This window comes from Patella vulgata, chromosome 5 (genome assembly GCF_932274485.2).
Source record: "Patella vulgata chromosome 5, xgPatVulg1.2, whole genome shotgun sequence".
In the NCBI taxonomy this organism is placed as follows: Eukaryota; Metazoa; Mollusca; class Gastropoda; family Patellidae; genus Patella; species Patella vulgata.
Window position 1 is genome coordinate 2,682,387 of NC_065883.2, and position 22,849 is coordinate 2,705,235.

Genomic DNA, 22,849 nt, shown 5'->3' on the forward strand with positions numbered 1-22,849 from the left:
AAATCGAGATTAATGTCTTACTGTTCTGTTCCAACTAGGCTTATGAAGACAGACATGCACCATGCAATGTGCTACGAGAGGAATTTTGCCCTGGCAGTAGTACTATGACTTTAGCATGGTGTCAGTAGTATAACCGATGTCTAGGTCATATGTTATTTTATTATTTTTTAGTTCTGTTTTAAATTTTAAATCTATATTTTAATATTCATTAATGCTTGGTTAGTCATTAGAGGCAGACAGCAATTAATCTGTCAGTCAATTTATGACAGGCTGGCAACTAAAGTAGTTGATCCGTTAAGTTTCTTCTAACTATTGTTTTAAATGCCTTGAGTCTTAATCCTTCAATAATAATATGTTTAAGTCAACACTTTCTAAGTAACTAGAAATTAATTATTTTCTCCTGAAATAAAGTGTTGAGGATCCATTCCAAGAATGTGTATTCATTTCTGATACTTAAGAGAACACATGTCCGTGAGCTACATTCCCTGAAAGTCGAACAGTGTTAATTAGTAGTATCACCATGGTGTTTCGGGGCTATTCTTCATTTGAATAAACAGCCATGTAATACATATACATGTAGTATACTGTTTGTATGAATGTATTGAGTTGTCTATGTAATATGTATTATTGAATGTATATGACTATGTCTAAGTGTATGCTGTCCATAATGGACGTTTTGATGCAATAAACATCTTATCTTATCTTATCTTATCTTATGGAAGAGCTGTGAGTAGGGGTGGGTGTAGCTCATTACTGATGGGCAGAATTGTGGAGAAGGTGGTCATTGTTCATGAATAAAAAGTCCAATTACAAATCTGTTTCAATATTACTTTATATTCAGTTAAATATACATTACATACAAATCATATCAAAGGGTTAATAAAGATCTTAACCCTTTCTCCTTTCTCATCTCATCTTAAATCAAAATATTAACATATTAAATTAATGACAGACAGGCTGATAATCTTAATGTCAGCCATATTGTTTGTTTTATGTGAAAAGTTAAGAAATATATTATGCATTCTTAAAAATAAGAAAAAGAAATTCAGCATTTGGTGATAGTAGTATACGCGAACATCTGTTTTGGGATTGATAATACGATAGATGTATGAGTCCCGATATAACCGATATTGTATTGATAATTCTAGATCCTGGCCTTTTGTACATCAAGCTTCATATAACTCCCAGACCGTAAACCCCTAGATGTAGATAATACATGTATTAACCTTTATAAAACAAGATACAAACCACAGAATAAAACAAAGGTCAAATCTTTTGGATACAATAAGAAAAAAATTCTAATCATATCAACCTGACATGCTCTATTTCAGATATGACACCGACCTAGTTACTATGGTCTAAAAGGCTGTTGACCCACCCAGTCAATACATTTACATACACGTGTATAACCTATTTATAACATAATAGATAATCAAGAGAGAAAGAGAGAGAGAGAGAGAGAGAGAGAGAGAGAGAGATTGGTTTAATGCAGTGGTCAGTCAGACTATTACATCAATTAGTTGACAGCAGTGGTCAGTCAGACTAATACATCAATTAGTTGACTGCAGTGGTCAGTCAGACTATTACATCAATTAGTTGACTGCAGTGGTCAGTCAGACTAATACATCAATTAGTTGACAGCAGTGGTCAGTCAGACTATTACATCAATTAGTTGACTGCAGTGGTCAGTCAGACTAATACATCAATTAGTTGACAGCAGTGGTCAGTCAGACTATTACATCAATTAGTTGACTGCAGTGGTCAGTCAGACTAATACATCAATTGGTTGATTTCAGTGGTCAGTCAAACTATTACATCAATTAGTTGAATGCAGTTGTTTTATGAAAACTTCACTATAATTTCACTTTAATATATATATTTTATAAAAATGTTAGTATAAAATATAAACTCAATGTCTCAATGAAAACTTTACAATAAAATATAAACTCAATGTTTCAATGAAAACTTTACAATAAGATATAAACTCAATGTCTCTTGATAAAAACTTGTCACACCTTATTCAATGGTTGACCTCTACCTGACCCCTGTCTGAAAGGATTGCCTGATTCACCACTACCAATCAGCTCCTAATGCACATGTCTAGGGAGAATTTATTGTATAAATTAGAATGTTATTGAATGAAAGTTATTTTTGGGTTCAATATACTTCACATCGATTAGTTATTACTCAGTCAGGATTCTAAAGGTTTTCCTCTACAAATAAAAATAAATATCCTTTCAGTGACATTTTTATGACAATGTTCAGTCTGATCCTGGGACATCATTCATGAAAGGCAGCCACAGTAGATCAATGGGTAAGATGCTGACTTAGTAACCAGGGGTCGAGGGTTCGATCCTGGAGTCAATTGAGAAGGTTCTCCTGGCCTTGAGTTCACAAAATATTCCCAGGCTATTTACTCAACTGTTAATGAGAAATATCATTGATCCAGAAACACAAAACTGTGCACATAGTTTCTTATTGATGTATTTGATACATTAAAACAACAACGTTGGCAAAATTTCTCTAAGCACAGGGTATGGGATATGGCCTGTCTTCACTGTTTCAGGAAAGTAGAACGGTATTAACACACCCTATTCTTGCTGATGTATTTGATGCATTAAAACAACAACGTTGGCAAAATTTCTCTAAGCACAGGGTATGGGATATGGCCTGTCTTCACTGTTTCAGGAAAGTAGAACGGTATTAACACACCCTATTCAGCATTCATGAAAATATAACCTAAAATATATTTCAATGAATACTGATGATTCAATGGCTTAGCTTTGATCATTTAATAAACTGTATTTTTAAAAAAATTTAAAGATTGCATGAATTTAGGCCCCCTTCCTATCTGTAAACTACCATGATCGATAGTTACCCCCTCTCCCTCCCTCTCTGTAGCAACCATGTTTAATAGTTACCCCCTCCCTCTCTGTATCAACCATGATTAATAGTTACCCCCTCCCTCTCTGTATCAACCATGTTTAATAGTTACCCCCTCCCTCTCTGTATCAACCATGATTAATAGTTACCCCCTCCCTCTCTGTATCAACCATGTTTAATAGTTACCCCCTCCCTCTCTGTATCAACCATGATTAATAGTTACCCCCTCCCTCTCTGTATCAACCATGTTTAATAGTTACCCCCTCCCTCTCTGTATCAACCATGTTTAATAGTTACCCCCTCCCTCTCTGTAGCAACCATGATTAATAGTTACCCCCTCCCTCTCTGTATCAACCATGTTTAATAGTTACCCCCTCCCTCTCTGTATCAACCATGTTTAATAGTTACCCCCTCCCTCTCTGTAGCAACCATGATTAATAGTTACCCCCTCCCTCTCTGTATCAACCATGATTGATAGTTACCCCCTCCCTCTCTGTAGCAACCATGTTTAATAGTTACCCCCTTCCTCTCTCTATCAACCATGATTAATAGTTACCCCCTCCCTCTCTGTATCAACTATGTTTAATAGTTACCCCCTTCCTCTCTGTATCAACCATGTTTAATAGTTACCCCCTCCCTCTCTGTAGCAACCATGATTAATAGTTACCCCCTCCCTCTCTGTATCAACCATGATTGATAGTTACCCCCTCCCTCTCTGTAGCAACCATGATTAATAGTTACCTCCTCCCCCTCCCTCTCTGTATCAACCATGATTAATAGTTACCTCCTCCCCCTCCCTCTCTGTATCAACCATGATTGATAGTTACCCCCTCCCCCTCCCTCTCTGTAGCAACCATGTTTAATAGTTACCCCTCCCCCATCCTCTCTGTAGCTACTATGATTGATAGTCACCATGATTGATATTCACCACCCTTCCTCTCTGTAAACTACATGATCGGCAGTCACCTTCCTCCATGTAAACTACCATGATCGATAGTCACCCCTCTTCCTATCTGTAGCAACCAATATCGATAGTTACCCCCCCACCCCTCTGTAAACTACCATCATCGATAGTCACCACCCCTTCCTCTATGTAAGCTACATGATCAATAGTCACCCTCCACCACCCTTCCTCTCTGTAGCAACCATGATCGATAGCCACCACCCTCCCCTTCCTCTCTGTAGCAACCATGATTAATAGTCACCCCCATTCCTCTCTGTAGCTACCATGATCGAGTCATCACCGCTTCTCCCTTCCCCTCTGTAGCTACATGTACCATGATCGATAGTTAGCCCCCCACCCCCTCACTCTGTAAGCTACATGATCGATAATAACCCCTCTTCCCCTCTGTAGCAACCATGATCGATAGTAACCCTTCCCCCCTCTGTAAGCTACATGATCGATATTCGCCATCCTTTTTATCCCCACGACACAACTGTAAAAGATAACTTTCTTTCCTAGATTAAATTACTTTTCGCTGAAATCTGATCGGTTTAATTCATAACATCTGAAAGTGCCTGTAATGCATATTATATATATATTACTTTGAAGAAATTGACCCAAATTATGTCACCGCTGGCAGCACACTTTAAAACAGGAAGAAAAGACGACCAATCAAATTGTTTTACTGCTGATCTCACAGGACGTCAGACCAATCAAACTGTGACATTCTAATCTCACTCTGTAGTTCGTTAAACAGGAAGGCAGACCAATCAGTTTGTGTCATGCTGGGGTCACCTCATTGAAAAGGAAAAACAGGCAAATCAAATAATCAACACGATCATTCAGTGGCTAGCAATGTAATAAATTATAAACATTGTTTACTTTCTATTGTTTTATCTGTAATATCGAGGAGAGAGAATTCTGTCAAGAAATTTTGAGGACAAAGCCATCTTTTATGTGCACCACGATTTCTGTATCTCAATTGTGGACAATTATGTCACATACAACCGGGGAATCAAAACCACACCATTTGACTCAGTGACAGACTTTATGATGCAGTTGCTTTCATGCTAACCATTCGGCCATCCACCTCCTCCCTTACATATACCGGTTATGAAGACAAGAATATTGTTGAACACATATTCAACATATTCTTGTAATTCGTAAATATGTGGAAGTGGAACTAGTGCTTTCGCTGCCTTGAGTGTAATTTCTGACAATAGCGATCAAAATACTGGTGATAAAATTCTAAATCTGGCGAATTTCTTTGGCTACATTACCTGTGGTGGTAATCTGTTTTTTACTCACTAAATGTTTTCTACGCTATTTTGGTTTTTGATCTCTACACAAGGAGATATTGTTCAAATGCAAAAAAAACTCCAACCAGATTTTCTATACAAACAAGAAGCCCTATAGATTGAAATGAAGATATCTCTTATTATTAATATAAAGACCTACAACTTGAACAGCCATTATGAATATGAAGACCTATAACTTAAACAGGCATTATGTAAGAGCTAAATCTGCCTATTGCAGGTCTTCCATTTTTTCTGGCTTCAAATGTTATATAAATTATTATTTCAACATTTATGGGGTGTTGGATGGATGAGTGGTTAGCACGCTGTATCAAAAGGTCTGTCATTGAGTCTACTGGCTTGGTTTCTATTCCCCAGTTGTATGTGACAAGGAGTAGGGTCGCCTGTCCATCCTCGTGGATTTTCTCCGGTTCCTCCGGTTTCCTCCCACTGCTAAAGACCCCTACGCGCAAGCGAATTATTGAAATAAAATTGAACCATATGTTAGTCCCAAATGACCTAGTTTGTGTCGACTGGGCACTAAACTCCATCATTTCCTCTCTCTCTCTCTCCTCTCTCTCTCTCTCTCATTTATTCAAAGACAAGCCCACAATCAACTCTCTAGATATTGAGCGGATTAGACAATATCCACCAAATATTTGTTAAATAGGGACTATCAACTGAAAGACAGAAAACTGAGACTTGGTTTATAATTGTGGCAAATGTACTTGGCAACCCAAGACAATTAACGGCACTCGTAGTCAAAACCTCAAACCATCATAACTTTGCTCTGTAATCTGACTGAAATTTTCAATTAGGCCGATTTATTTTTTAACTGTTATAAAGCCCCTGCAGTCCAATCTTTATCTCAATCTTACATCTTTAAAACAAAAAACGAAACTTTTCTTGTGATTTCTTGGAGTAACTCAGAGTTAATTATGATCTGAACAAAGAACAATTTCTTATTGTCAACACAGTATATAATGAAAATATCATTGAAGATATGAAAACACAGCGAGAGAGAACATCAAGAATCAATTTGTGTTATTTTAACTAGGGAATAGATTGTTTAGATTAAGAGAGAAGTTCTAAGCCAAGTGGAACAACACAAGATGATAGTAAAGATATCACTAATTATGTGTTGCTACATACGATAGTCATCTGTAGAATATTCATTCTGTATGATACACATCTTTGCTCTCTCTCCTATCTAAGCATTGACAACCAAGTGAGAGAGAGAGAAATGGGGCTTAACGTCCGCTCGACACAAACTAGGTCATTTCGGGACTAACACATGGTTCAATTTTATTTCCATAATTTGCTTGCGCGTAGGGGTCTTTTAGCAGTGGGAGGAAACCGGAGGACCCGGAGAAAACCCACGAGGTTGGACAGGCGAACCTACTCCTTGTCACGTACAACCGGGGATTCGAAATCACACCAGTTGACTCAATGACAGACTTAATGATACAGCGCGCACGTGCTAACCACTAAGCCATCCATCCCCCCTTGACATACAGTCATAATAGGGTTCAGTCATAATAGGGCTTGAACGATACCCTAACCAAGCCTTTGGTACAGTTATAATAGGGTTCAGTCAGAATAGGGCTTGAACAATACCCTAACCAAGCTCTTGGTACAGTTATAATAGGATTCGGTTATAATAGGGCTTGAACGATACCCTAACCAAGCTCTTGGTACAGTCATAATAGGATTCAGTTATAATAGGGCTTGAATAATACTCTAACCTCACGATACCATACTTGATGATTTTGGTTTAAACTAGTCTTTTATTAGGTATTCTGTAAATACTCACATTTTTATTTCTATCTATTTATAATACTTTTGAAGCTGTTTTATGTGCATATTTTGTATTTAGTGCACTTGCACTAGTGTCCATGATATGAGGTATTTTTATATGTTTTGTAACAATACAACAACAAGCCAACAATGAGGCTGATGTCCCCCCACCCAAATCCCGAAATAAATAGATGACACATGTTGATTAATTGCACATTTACCTTTTTAAAAAGTATTTAGCAATCAAACTGATTATCTATACAAGATAAAAAAAATCTAAACCTAAAATGTTCACCATCGAACTCAATCAAGGTTTGAAGTGCCTGGTAAGTTTCATCCCTCTCCATCAGTTAGAATCAAATAAGTTATCTTGTCCCAAAACACCAACCAAAGACGGGGGGTTGGATGGCCGAATGGTTAGCATGTGCGTACTGTATTATAAGGTCTGTCATTGAGTCAACTGGCGTCGTTTCGAATCCCCGGTTGTACACGACAAGGAGTGGGGTCGCTTGTCCAACCTTGTGGGTTTTCACCGGATACTCCGGTTTCCTCCCACTGCTAAAGACCCCTACGCACAAGCAAATTATAGAAATAAAATTGAACCGAAATGACCTAGTTTGTGTCGAGTGGACGTTAAATCCCATTTCTCTCTCCACCAATGAAATTGCTTAGCTCTGCTTAGCTTTACTGGGAAATGTTAATCATTGAACTCAGTCAAGACATTCACCTAATGAACATCTACATCAAGTTTAAATATTCTACCTCAATTAAAAGCAGAGTTGTTATGTTCCAAAGTCTTGACCAATCAAATTGCTTATCGCTCTGCTTACCCTAAGCAGAAAATGTTCATTATTGAACTTAGTCAAGGTAATTATGTAATGAAACTATACACCAAGTGTCATCACTCTCACTTAATTAGAACTAACGTTATTGTGTCCCAAAGCATCAACCAATCAAATTGCTTATCTCTGCTTACCATAAGCAGAAAATGATCATCTTCAAACTCCATCAAGATATTGACCTAATAAACACCTACACCAAGTTTGAACATTCTAGCTCAATTAGGAGGAAAGTTATTGTGTCTCAAAAAACGTGACGTACAGACAGACAGACGGACGGATGGATCGAGGGACCCATTTTAATAGTCCCCTGATCATCTCTTTAACAGATTAATACATTTATGATGCTGAAACAACAATAATAATAATACATCCCATGTGAGCTGTTTGACCTGACCATGAACTCTGTGTATTTTGGTGAAGAGGAAAGCTAGGATGATTATTATTGGCTTAGCAATATTAATCCCGGGTATGAACAGGATCTACATGTACCGCCAATCATAAATTGTTTGATCTTCTTGTCGCAAGAATATCATTTTCATATCAAATCATTTCTCAGAACAAGAAAACACAAATTGATTTAACACCTTGCACATTGTCAAAACATGGCACATATCACTTAAACATACATTATACAATAGGTAAATCTGCCTATTGAAGGTCTTTCTTTAGACCTGAAATGTTTTCTAAATCATTAATTAGACATTAATCAACTGATCCAGGCCATAATCAACTCTCGATGGCATTGGATTTCTCTGATATTAAATAGATTAGAACAGTTCAGACATATTTTGATTTAATCTGAAAATGGAGAAGCGAGACTTAGCTTCGAACAATCAGTACCGTAGTTGAAATTATTGCACACGTCTTGTCAAACCTTTAACAGCTAATATCTTTGCTCGCAATAGAGTAATTTGAATGAAATTTTCAAATTATTCATTTTACATTATCTATTTTCGAACTATTATAGCAAGAATATCTAGCTCTTTATCTAAATCTTACATAATGTATCTTTAATAATCTATAGTTTTTGGGGGGTTTTCAGGAATATTTGATGTTCGTCCAGCTGTCTTTCAACTTGATGTGTTTAACTCTAGCCTTGTTTAATACTACCCTGCATTAATTGGCTGAGAAAGTTCATCCAGATTTTCCGGCATGGTTCCCTCTTGTCAGTGATGCAGAACGGAGGGTCCGACAAAGACTGCTGTGTACTCATTCGGATGGTACGAAAAATCGAGGTACTGTGTGCACATTGGCATGCACGTAAAAGATCCCTTGACAGTTGAAATTCAATATAAGAGTAAGCCGTAGTGCCGCTGTTCGGGCACATAGCACACTGTATGGCATATCTCTGTCTTCATTAGCCTAGTTCAGAGCAGAACAGTTGGACATTACATGTAAACCCCATTTCATTTCTTTTCATTTCATTTCCCAACGTTTTTTTTAAAGATTTATCTTACTTGACAGTTGTATTATCTTACACAAAATATAACGCAAAGAGGAAAGAGATAAATTCACGAGGAAAACAAATCTTCTATTTATAATTCTCAACAACCATGGTTTATTTTCTGGTCAATTCAGATAAAAGATTTGTTTCTGGTAGAATTAAACCTATTGATAACAGATGAGCATTTCATTTCCGTGGGTTGCCATTAGCGGGAGAGACCTGCTGGAGATATAATACTCGTGTCGACAGTATGTCTGTATGTATCAGGCCAGATACATAGAATATCAAATCAAATGTTTCTAAGTAGGGGTAAAGGGGGAGGGGGGTAGGGGGCTATACTGATGTCGACAGCATGTTTGTCCATATCTCCACAAACACATTGTAGATCAAATAAAAAACTGCCTACATGTTACTTGGTGCAACCATACAGAGGAATTGTATTTTGATGGGGCTTTTTGTAGGAGGGTGGGGGTGGAGGGTGTTGGTGGGGCTGTACTACACTATTGCATTTTTACACCTAATTTGTAGGGGTGGGGGCTGTACGACTATTGCATTTTTACACCTAATTTGTAGGAGGTGGGGTGTTTGGGGCTGTACTACTCATTGCGTTTTTACAAATAATTTGTAGGGGGTGGGGTGTGTGGGGCTGTACTATTCTATTGCATTTTTACACCGAATTTGTAGGGGGTGGAGTGTGTGGGGCTGTACTACTCTATTGCATTTTTACACCTAATTTGTAGGGGGTGGGGTGGGGGCTGTACTATTCTATTGCATTTTTACACCTAATTTTATCACAGATTGAATATGATCTGGTGCACTCCCCACTAACCTCAAACACTCCAATCACCTAGCTACAATCAGTTACTATGGTTATGTTGATCATTTCAGTAAACAGTTGAGTAAACAGTCTGTGACATTACGCCATGTTTAATAAAAAAAGAACATTCTAAACTTACTAAATGTTATTACATGGGTTTGTTGATTTGGGGTTTTTGTTTTTTCAATTTTAAACAGGGAACCCTATATAACCTATCCCTTGTCTAATGTCTACATACTGTATCTGAAGAGGGTCAACTTGACTGAAATATGACATATCAAGATGTAAATTTACATAGTAAACAGGATATGCATACTGTCTGTGTACACTACACAGATAGAGGATGTAAATTAACGTAGACAAAACAGGAAAACTGCACAACAATAAACAAATAGAACAAACAGTAATCAATTGCTTGACAATTTAAATATATAACCAACCAATGGTGCGGACAGACACAATGGTCGTTCAGATGTACAATCCAACTTCGGAAAATAGATAATGTGAAATATTTCGCAATAACATCTGCCTACCTCAAATAATGTTTTTTATTTAAGAGAGAGAGAGAGAGAGAGAGAGAGAGAGAGAGAGAGAGAGGGTTTAACATCCACTCAACACAAACTAGGTCATTTTGGGACTAACATATCGTTCAATTTTATTCTAATAATTAGCGTGCGTGTAGGGGTCTTTAGCAGTGGGAGGAAACCGGAGGGCCTGGAGAAAACCCACGAGGCTGGACAGACCACCCGACTCCTTGTCACGTACAACCAGGGAATCAAAACTACGCCAGTTGACTCAACCTCGTGGGTTGAAACCATACGGTCTGTCATTGAGTCAACTCGCATGGTTTCAATTCCCTGGTTGTACGTTACAAGGAGTAGAGTCGCCTGTCCAACCTTCGTATCTGTCATCGGGATTTTCCGACGTGGTTTCCCCTTGACAGCTGTCTAGTCCTTCGGATGATACGGAAAACCGAGGTCCCGTGTATACATTGGAATGCACGTAAAAGATCCCTTGGCAGTTGGAATTCGATATAAGAGTAGGCGATAGTGCCGCTGCCCAGGCAAAATTTCCCTTATAGCACACTGTATGGCGTATGCCCGTCTTCATTAGCCCAGTATAGGAGCCGAACAGTAGGATGTTAAACCCCATTTCATTTCAATTCGTATCTGTGTAATGACCAAATAATATAATATAAACTGAAGCCCCACTGATAAATCATCTGACATCGAACTAACAAACAGCAGGATTGAGCTACGATATGAATTAATAAAAGCAATAAAAGCTTACTTACAATCATTATGACAATATGATTGAATCCCTGCAATTTATCTATACTAATATACATTATACATGGAATATAATCCATCAATTATTCAATTCTAAATGGACTTACAATCATAAAACTATTTAACCGTATCTATTAACGATAGTTTTAGTTTTATCGTCCCATTACTCCATTTATGTACCAAAAAATACAAATTCAACCGACTGATTCTGGTATAAATATTTAAAATACATCAGAGAAACATGGCGTTTATTTGTGCAATCAACGTTAATAAATAATAACTGCTGGTAATATTGTTTGATGTTTATCAATGTATTATTATCTTTATGTGAGAACATACATTGCACATCCTGGCATCAACCGTTTTAATCATTCTTCATGCAACATAATATCGCAAATACAAAAAACAATGGGCTGTAATATAAAATCCTATATCTTCCAGCTTTGAATGTGTTTTGCATAAATGGGAGAGAGAGAGAGAGAGAGAGAGAGGGAGAGGGAGAGAGAGAGATGGTTCAATTTTATTTCAATAATTCGCTTGTAGGGGTCTTTAGCAGTGGGAGGAAACCGGAGGACCCGGAGAAAACCCACGAGGTTGGACAGGCGGCCCTACTCCTTGTCACGTACAACTGGGGATTCGAAACCATGCCAGTTGACTCAATGACAGGCCTTATGATACAGCACGCACGTGCTAACCATTCGGCCATCCAACCCCCCAGAGAGAGAGAGAGAGAGAGAGAGAGAGGGGTAGGGGGTGAATATTGCTCAAACAGTGCAGTGTTTCTGGCTACTCCTCGCTCATTTAATTCCAACCGCCAAGGCTCCTTTTACCTGTACACAAATATGTACATAGTTAGACCCCATCTTTTTGTCCCATTCCCTGTCAGCTCCAAAAGGTGTCACCCATGTCATATGCGAAAAAAAGCTTGAAAATTTCGTCATCGGCCCACAACGGATTCTGAACCTGGGACATTCTGGTCTCATTCGACCACAATAGCCCTTTTAGATGAAAAATGGTATTAAAATGCTTAGGCCTGACTGAAAAAATTCTGAGAAAAAATTGATTTTAGCTTCCCGTTCTGAAATCAAATTGGTCCAATACTAATTGAAAAACAACATATCAGAGGAGTCAAATTTAATATTTTATGTTAAAGTTATTAATTTATAATAACAACCACGTCTGGTTATTGTCAAGAGTTAAAATATATTTTATTATGATTATCTACAGACTGATTTAATCTGACAAACTTTCACATTTATTAAATATAATGTTTGAAAACTCTTAAATCTTTAATTAGTTGGCAGCCAGAATAATAAATATTACAAGTACGGAATCCTAATGTATTATGAAAGAGCTACATGTAAATCTGCCTATTGCAGGGTATTTTTCTAGCTCCAAATGCTATATAACCATGAGGGGGGGTTGGATGGCCGAATGGTTAGCAGGTGCGCGCTGTATCACTGAGTCAATTGGCGTGGTTTCGAATCCCCGGTTGTACGTGGCAAGGAGTAGGGTCGCCTGTCCAAACCCGTGGGTTTTCTATGAGTCCCCCAGGTTTCCTCCCACTGCTAAAGACCCCTACGCGCAAGCGAGTTATTGAAATAAAATTGAACCATGTGTTAGTCCCGAAATGACCTAGTTTGTGTCGAGTGGACGTTAAACCCCATTTCTCTCTCTCTCTCTATATAACCATGATTCTATCCGGGCCCACAAAAAAACAATGGTGTGTACGGGGGGAGGGCCCCTCCTACTCCTAGTGCCACCGAGAAATATTGGGCTGTGTGGAAGATGCTTGAATCGATTTGTAGCATATCTGACCCACGGTATCTGTTGGATACTGGTTAAGCATTATGATTATAATGTTGAAACCGCATGATTTGTGCCATTTTCAAGGGGGCGCAAAAACTGAAGGGGGGGGGGGCGCAAAAACTCAAAACCATGATGTATCCCTCTTACTTAGCCGCTGTGTGGTACAAGCATGGGATTGAAACCACAACACGGCACTCAATGGCAGACCTAATGTTCTAAAGCACTCAACCCCTACTTACAAATAAAGACCCATGTAAAGAGTTAATCATTTTGCACTTGTCATATTCATATATGCAAATGTATTCAATATCAAAATTCCATGCTTTATCGAGTCAAAACGTCATTAACATTCCAGTACTTTAATATGATGGTGGTAAATGTAATTAAACCTTCGCCAAATCAATTCTTATTTCATAGTTATACTTACTATAAGTCAATAAATAATATTTATGATATACATGTACAAGGTTAAAGGCAGCTACGTGACTTATTGCAGGAATAAAACCAATATTAATTCATTATATTATTACACTACATGTTAATATTTAGTATACCTTGGTTTATTTCTAACTTGTTCAATACTAAATTATTTCAATGGCATTTAGTAACTGAACTGGCAGACACAGTGGTCACAAAATGTGGTCTGTATCATAGTGAATTGTTTTTACTTTACCCCAATTAATCTTTTACATTAATAGTAAGGAGGACAGTATTCAGCACCACACACAAGCAATTACACACATACGGACAGGATACAAAATACAGACATCCCAAACAACAAACACACAAATACGTACAGTGCAGGAGGACCACACCATACACAAACAAATACACAAGACAAACCTACGAACAGGACACAAAATACAGACACCACAAACAACCAACACACGTATCCATACAGTGCAGGAGGACCACACCACACACACACACACAAATCAAAGACAAACCTATGGATGGGATATAAAATACAGACATTTCAACATTAATAAAGTGAATGGAACGTAAACAATGATTTATAGATTAATAGTTATTGCAGGAGTGTAGTAGGGAGGACTGATAACACATATAAAAAATTCCACAAGACAAGCTTGCAGATTTTGTTTCCTTAAAGGAGAAGCACGTAAAAGATCCCCTGGCACTTGGAATTCGATATAAGAGTAGGCGATAGTGCCGCTGTCCAGGCAAAATTTCCCTCATAGCACACTGTATGGCATATGCTCGTCTTCATTAGCCCAGTATAGGAGCAGAACAGTAGGACGTTAAACCCCATTTCATTTCGTTTCATTTCATTTCCTTTCTTAAAGGAGAATTATGGGAGATCAGATAAAGAGCTGACAGCTCTCGCTATAATAGTTAAAAAATAGAAACTAAAAGAGAATATGCTGAAAATTAGTAAAATCGGTACGATAAAAAACAAAGTCTTGATTATCCGTTTTGACATTGAATCATCCGTCATAAAATGTATTCAAATCCGGTAAACATCGCAGGATATAGAGATGGCATCGAGTTTATGGTCTGGATATGTTAATTAATGTCTAATTGATAGCTTAGTTAGACAACATTTCAGGCCTAAAGAAAGACCTGCAATGGGCAGATTTAATTTAGCTCCTGCATAATATATGTTTAATTAAATGTTATATATTGGCGTAGATTATCGAGAAAATGTTTATAATTTTTTCGAAAAATACCAATGGTGCATCAGAACTTTAAAAAGCAATCACCCAGAAACAATGTGAAAATTTCAATTTTGTTCCGTTTGGGTTCAATTAATTTCATAATAAAAAACACCATCAAAGTTAGACTATTTTCATAAACATCCTTCTTGGAGATTTCAAGTTCAATCCATTTGTTTCAATTAAATTTCACCATGAAAATAGAAAACCTCATCAAAGTAAGACTCAGTTCTCACATCCTGCTTGATAAATGTGTTTCTGTGTTCCTCAAGTCATTATGGACAGAATTTATATCTCTCTGTAATTTAGTTGATCAACACAGTTTGTTATTTATCTGAGCGATAAATGCCTTCCAGACTCACAGTTTATTAACATTTACACTTTGAAATGGAGTTGGTTCTTTTTACACACATCAAATATTTATTAAAACTTCGGTCATGGCTCCTAGTGTGAATCTGATCGTTATAACAAGATGATTCATTTGTGTACGTAAGTTACAGATATGAATGTAATGAGATGGGGTTTAACGTCCTACTGTTCCACTCCGACTGGGCTAATGAAGATGGTTATACGCCATACAGTGTGCTATGAGGGAAATTTTGTCTGGACAGCGACCCTACGGACTACTCTTATATCGAATTCCAACTGCCAAGGGATCTTTTATGTGCTTTTGTGTAATTAGGGAGATCATGATATCCTGTTAATTTATTAGTATGTCATCATCTAAAATAGGAATTAAAACTAAACAAAGTTCCATTATGTAAAACTAGGTCATTTTCGGACTAAAATATGGTTTAATTTTATTTTAATAATTTGCTTACTGTATGCCGTATGCCCATCTTCATCAGCCGGTTATACGGGACAAGGAGTAGGGTCGTCTGTCAAACCTCGTGGGTTTTCTCCAGGTCCTCCGGTTTACCCACAAAGACCCCTACGCGCAAGCAAATTATTAAAATAAAATTAAACCATATGTTAGTCCCGAAATGACCTAGTTTGTGTCGAGTGGACGTTAAACCTCCATTTCTCTCTCTTCATTAGCCCAGTCGGTGCAGTAAAGAAGGAAGATTAACCCCATTTCATTTCAATATCAAAGACAGATCTTAGTTTCATTTCCTTTTATTTGTAATTTAAATGGCCTTGAACACATGTAAGATAAAATACAATTTGAAAGATAAGAAATGAAATAGGATCTTAAATGAATGTGAAAGAAATTAGTGCTAAATACCCAAGATTAAATGATACTCAGGTTACAGTGTGATCTGTCACATTTATTTCTTGTATTCCCATATTAAGTTTTATGGATGTTGACTGAGGCATGGAATACAAAATTTCATCAGATGACAGAAATTAATAATTGATGGCGTTATAGGTCACTTGGTGGTCACATAAGGGAGATAACTATGCTGATGTAAACCCTGTGGTTGGTCAAAATTTTACCAATATGGGAATTGATCTAACATTAAACTAAATGTCCATATCAAATCTTTTCAATGGTACGATGAGAGAGAGAGTTTAAGTCTCGGGACTAACATATGGTTCAATTTTATTTCAATAATTCGCTTGCGTGCAGTGGTCTTTAGCAGTGGGTGGAAACTGGAGGACCCGGAGTAAACCAACAAGGTTGGACAGGTGACCCTACTCCTTGTCATGTACAACTAGGGAATCGATGACAGACACAGTGTGCACACGCAAACCATTCGGCCATCCAACCCCCCTGGGGTTAGGATTCTACTTATCAACATGATTGAGACAGATGTTCATGTCAGAAAATCCTCTGTTGGAAAATCGTTGATCAAATATCCTGCCACTGCCACTAATGATAATATTTATAACAAATATCTTGTCTAGTCATTCGGATAAGTTCGGAGCAAAACAGTAGGACTTTAAACCCCATTTCATTTCATTTCTAAGATCTAAAAGTGATTCCTAAGCACTTCAGAAAAACTGAACATTGTTCTAGAACATCTACCTGTATTTGGTAAATACACGAGTTTTCATGTTTCATTTTCCCAAATATGTTTTGGAAGATAATTCCAGATGTCAACTGACACAAACTATATCCTAGGACAGTTACGTCAACTGGTTATTCAGCTTGGATGTATCAATACAGAGTTGTAGCTGTTATATATGAAATGAAATGAAATGGGGTTTAACGTCCTACTGTTCTGCTCCTAAACTGGGCTAATGAAGACTGGCATACGCCATACAGTGTGCTATGAGGGAAATTTTGCCCGGGCAGCAGCACTACGGCCTACTCTTATATCGAATTCCAACTGCCAAGGGATATTTTACGTGCACGCCAAAGTGTACACGGGACCTCAGGTTTTCGTCCAATCCGAATGACTAGACAGCTGTCCTTGTCAGGCCCTCCATCCTGCATCAATGACAAGGGGGAAACCACGCTGGAAAATCTGGATGAACTTTCTCGGCCAATGCAGGGATCGAACACCCGACCTCCAGGCTAGCGAGCCAGCGTCTTACCCACTTAGGTAGCTGTTATATAATAAGACTGATGTGTTATGACATATTGAGGTTGGGTGGTCAGATGGTTTAAACACTAGAGCTGGCACGATGAATCGTTGAATCCATATATCACGATTCACTCTCACGATTCGCATATTGAATCACAAGAGGTCAAATCAATGTATCACGATTGTTTTTCATGGGGTTTTTTTGTAACCTATCCCTCTTAATTGTTTTCATCCTTATTTTGATCTACATGTACATTAGTATCGTCATACAAAACAGTTTTATTTCTTCGACATCAGTAGGACTAAAAATATCATTTATCCATTTGTTTTCTTGGTAAATATTGACCTGGTTATGAATTGTGATATCGTAGCATCTGAAACCTAATATGTATCGCATCGTCACTGCAGTGGCAATACCCAGCACAATCAAACACATGGACATAGGGGATGCTCAATTGTCGGGACATAATATCACAAATTGATAGAATTGCAATCAAGTGATGCAGAATTGCATCCTGTCACAGTTCTGCTTGTTCCAATTAAATTTCGGAATGTTCAATCAAGTATATCCAATATGTCCATTGTTATATGAGTGTTTTTATGTCTGTGTAATAATTTGTGGCTGACAAAGTGCTTGTAGATATTCAATCTGGTTAAAACACAGACCCTATTTTGTTTTGTTTAGTTCAAAAGTTTGTTTTACTTGTCTTTACTACACTGGGATCTGGCAGAGTTGTTATATAACCCACTTTCTGGATGATGTGAGGGATTAGCCAATAAAACGGTCTGTTACGGCAAGCTTTTGCCATTAGGTGCACAGAACTGTGGGTAACCCACTAAAAACATCAACGCTGGTTGTTTAATCAAATGTCTGACATCATAGGGTCAAAAGCCAATCATATGACCTCTGATGCGACCTTCCGCTATAACCAGTCAGATCTTCATGTAGTGCAGGGCATCGAAAGTATTAAAAAACGAAACGAAATATAGATCTGTATTTTAATCCGATTGGTAGATATAGGTCATGTGATTGACATGTGACAGATTTGATTGTATATAAATAAACTCCTACCTTTCTTCAAGTAGTCTTTTAATCTAATGTAAGAACTGGCAACCTGGATCATTGAACATTTATCTAACTTCTCTAGTTTCTCTGGTACAACTGGTATTTCGCTAATCAAATTTGACATTTCTACGGCCTCTTTATCCCGACGAAGTTTGGCTGCTATTTTTGCCTTCTCTCCTCTAACAAATATAAACAAAACATTTAAACATACATTATGCAAGAGATAAATCTGCCTATTGCAGGTCTTTCTTTAGGTCTGAAATGTTTTCTAAATTATTAAAGATACATTATGGGAGATTCGATAACGAGTTGGCAGTTCTCACTATAATAGTTAAAAACTAGATAATGTAAAGGCAATTTGCTGAAAATTTCAGTCAAATTGATCCACTATGAACCGAGAACTAAACGATTGAAATTTCCGCACAGCCTCGATCATCATTACTAAGGTCAGTACGATAAACAGCATTTATCCATTTAATCGTTAAATCGTGAAGGAAAGTTATGCAGTAAATCGGCTCATAATCCACTAAAGATCGCAGGCTAGCGATGCCATCTAGAGTTGATTATGGTTTGGATTAATGTTAATTGGTTAATTAATGTTTAATTAATAATTTAGATAACATTTCAAGCCTAAAGAAAGACCTGCAATAATCAGATTTAGCTCTTGCATAATGTATGTTTAATTAGACATTAATTAACTTATCCAGACCATAATCAACACTCGATGGCATCAGATTTCTCCGATATTAAATAGATTAGAACAGTTCAGCTAAAAATGCTAAAAATGGAGGAGCGAGACTTAGCTTCGAACAACCAGTACGGTTGTTGAAATTATTGCACACATCTTGTCAAACCTTCAAAGGCTAATATCTTCGCTCGCAAAAGAGTAATTTGAATGAACTTTTCAAATTATTCATTTTACATTATCTGTTTTCGAACTATTATAGCAAGAATGCCTAGTTCTTTATCTAAATATTATATAATGTATCTTCAATAATATGATTCACTTGTTGTCTGGTTTTTTTTTAAAAGTAAAAGCGAGCCCCAGTGGCTCAGTGAGTAAAACGTTGGCTTGCTAACCCGAAGGTCCTGTGTTCGAACATGGTTTCATTCGAGAAGTTTCTTAGGATTTTCCGGCATGGTTTCCCGTGGTCAGTGGTGTAGGACAGAGGGCCTGGCAAGGGACAACATATAGTCAATCGGATGGGACGAAAAACCAAGGACCCGTGCACACTTTGGAGTGCACATAAAAGAACCCTTGGCAGTTGGAATTCAATATAAGTGTAGACTGTAGTTTAAATGATCAATTTGTAAACCTTACCTTGTTAATCTGTGTGGAGTAATACCATCAGACATTTTGACTTCTTCAATTCATCAACTAAATGATAACCGAATCAGGTGTTTGGTAATTAGTGTTTGTTATCTCCTGTAATTAGTGTATGCAGTCTCCTGTAATTAGTGTATGTGTAATCTCCTGTAAGTAGTGTATGCAGTCTCCTGTAATTAGTGTATGTGTAATCTCCTGTAATTAGTGTAATTAGTGTTGTATGTAATCTCCTGTAATTAGTGTGTGTATGTAATATCCTGTAATTATTGTGTGTGTGTGTGTAATCTGTAAATAGTGTACATGTATGTTATCTGTAATTAGTGTTGCATGTAATCTGTAATTAGAGTGTGTTTAATCTCCTGTAATTAGTGTTGTATAAAGTCTGTAATTAGTGTGTGTGTAATCTGTAATTAGTGTATGTGTGCAATCTGTAATTAGTGTACATGTATGTAATCTGTAATTAGCGGCTGTGTAATCTCCTGAAAGTAATAATGTGTGTGTAACCTTCTGTAATCAATGTGTGTATGTAGTCTATAATTAGTATGTAATCTGTCTTAATTAGTGTATGTAATTGCCTTTACTCAGCGTACGTAATCTGAAAAGAAACAAAATAATTTCGCATTAATTTAAGATGATTTACTCAAAGTATGTAATGTCCTGAAAAGAAACAAAATAATTTTGTCTAATTTTACAATCATTTACTCCACGTTTGTTTTGTGTAGATCACCTTACATATTGGTTGCCTAGCAATGTCACATAATCAACAATTACAACATGCATAACATATAGGATCTTCAAATATGTGTTTTGGGGGCGATTAAAGGCCAGTCGACACAAACTAGGTCATTTCGGGAAATTGGGATCTGTAGCAATGCGAGGAAACTGGAGGACCTGGAGAAATCCCAGACTACCCTATACGCCTTTATCTAGTACAAGACAAGGTGGGAATTGAAACCACACCACTTGAGTCAATGACAGACCTTATGTTCTAAAGCACATGTGTTAGATCATTTGATCACTAATCAGGCCCCGAGTTCACAAACTATTCTCAGAGAGAGAGAGAGAAATGGGGTTTAAGGTCCACTCGACACAAACTAGGTCATTTCGGGACTAACATATGGTTCAATTTTATTTAAATAATTCGCTTGCGGGTAGGGGTCTTTAGCGGTGGGAGAAAACCGGAGGACCCGGAGAAAACCCACGAGGTTGGACAGGCGACCCTACTCCTTGTCACGTACAACCGGGGATTCGAAACCATGCCAGTTGACTCAATGACAGGCTTAATGATACAGAGCGCATGTGCTAACCACTAAGCCATCCAACCCCCCAGTATTCTCAGACTTAAGTTAAGAATTTACTCAAAATTGTTCGCCTTGTTATAACTAAAATATAGCCCTTTATAAAACTTTTGTTGTTTTAATGTATACAATACATTAATAAGAAATTATGTGCAATTTTTTGTGTTTCTGGATCGAAGATATTTCTCATAAACAGTGATTGAAAGTTGGAGTAAATTCTTATCTTAAGTCAAAGAATGCTTTGTGAACTCGGGGCCATGTTTTTTCTCTAAGGCCTACACCTCTGACAGGAAGAATTCGGGCTGAAAAATGCATTTGAACCCCGAGATATAAACCTTCTCAAACAGATGACAAGAAAAACGATAGCTTGCCAGACAACGAAACATACGACCACACCCACAGCAGCAAAATCGTTCAGGCAGTCAACGAGAGTTGTTGCAATTTTTTTCTTTGGTCGGTAATGAAACATTTATAATACACTAAAACCGGATTAAGAGTAACAACTCATTAAATAATTATCAGAAAGTCATTAGAATTTGTTTGGCTTCTAGTTCTGCCCCATCCTAACGTCAAGTATACAAAACATTTAATAATCATGGATTTAGCTGTTTAAGTTATCAAAAATCATTGAATCTCAAGACCTTCAACTCTGTAACAATATAAAGTCAATGGCCTGTAGAGCATAGCAAGATTTTTCGAAGTAATCAGGGGCCATAACTCTGGCAGCAATTATCGGAATTATATATATAGGCGTCTTTGTCTCATGACTGTAAACATGGTGTATAAATTTAAAATCAATCAGTTGATAACTTTGTTCTCTAAAGCATCCATAAGATATTTCAAAGTGATCAAAGGCCATAACTCAGGCAGTAATTATCGGAAATCGTTGAAGATCAATAGACTTCTTCATCTCATGAACTGAAACACTGTGTATAAATTTAAAGTGATTCGAATATTAACTTTAGCCTTTAGAGCATCCACAAGATATTTAAAAGTGATCAAGGGCCATAACTCTGGCAGTAATTAAAAGTGATCAAGGGCCATAACTCTGGCAGTAATTATCGGAAACCATTGAAAATCAATAGGCTTTTGTGTCTCATGACCTTAAACCCTGTGTAGAAATTTAAAGTCAATGAGACTTTAACTTTAGCCTCTAACTTCAGCTTGTGGATGCCGGACCGACGGACAGGGGCGACAACATGACAAAATGTCAATGTGGGAGTATAAAAAATGAAGTGGGGTTTAACATCCCACCTTTCTGCACTAAGGTGACCCTACTCCTTGTCACGGCCCTACTCCTTGTCATGTGCAACTTGGGAATCGAAACCCCGCCAGTTGACTCATTAACATCCCACCTTTCTGCACTAATAATATTCAATTGGTAAAGAGAGGGGGGGGAGGGAGGGAGAGAGAGAGAGAGATCCTCTCACACAAACTAGGTCATTAGGTCATTTCGGGACTAACACATGGTTCAATTTTATTTCAATAATTTGCTTGCTAGTAGGGGTCTTTAGCAGTAGGAGGAAACTGGAGGACCCGGAACCCGTGAGGGTGGACACGCGACCCTACTCCTTGTCACGGCCCTACTCCTTATCATGTGCAACTTGGGAATCGAAACCCTGCCAGCTGACTCAATGACAGACAACTTATATGATACGTGCTAACCATTCGGCCATCCCACCTCTTCAATTGTTAAATGCTATTCAAAGATTATATTCGTACAGTACTAGCAGGGCGGGATTAAGATTGAATGGGCCGGGCCGGTTGAAAATGTCTCTGGGGCCTAATTCAATTGCATCATCTGTCAAAAGCTAGGAACCTATATAGTATTCTGGTTATTGTCGGCGATACAAATGCAATTTATATGTCAGAATGCTAGATCTGATTTGGCAAAA

The 22,849-nt window shown here is 37.5% G+C and overlaps 1 protein-coding gene across 1 annotated transcript in view; it reads right to left on the reverse strand.

The window, feature by feature from the left end:
* The window catches only part of LOC126821016 (circadian locomoter output cycles protein kaput), an 83,644-nt gene extending 63,364 nt beyond the window's left edge, over positions 1–20,280 (reverse strand). The window contains exons 1-2 of the mRNA XM_050549263.2: positions 19,651–20,280; positions 18,336–18,508 (exon numbers count right to left, since the gene is read on the reverse strand). Of these exons, the coding sequence (XP_050405220.2) occupies positions 18,336–18,508; positions 19,651–19,685 (208 nt within the window). The 5' untranslated portion in view covers positions 19,686–20,280. The remainder of the gene's footprint in view (positions 1–18,335; positions 18,509–19,650) is intronic.
* Positions 20,281–22,849: the final 2,569 nt, after the last annotated feature.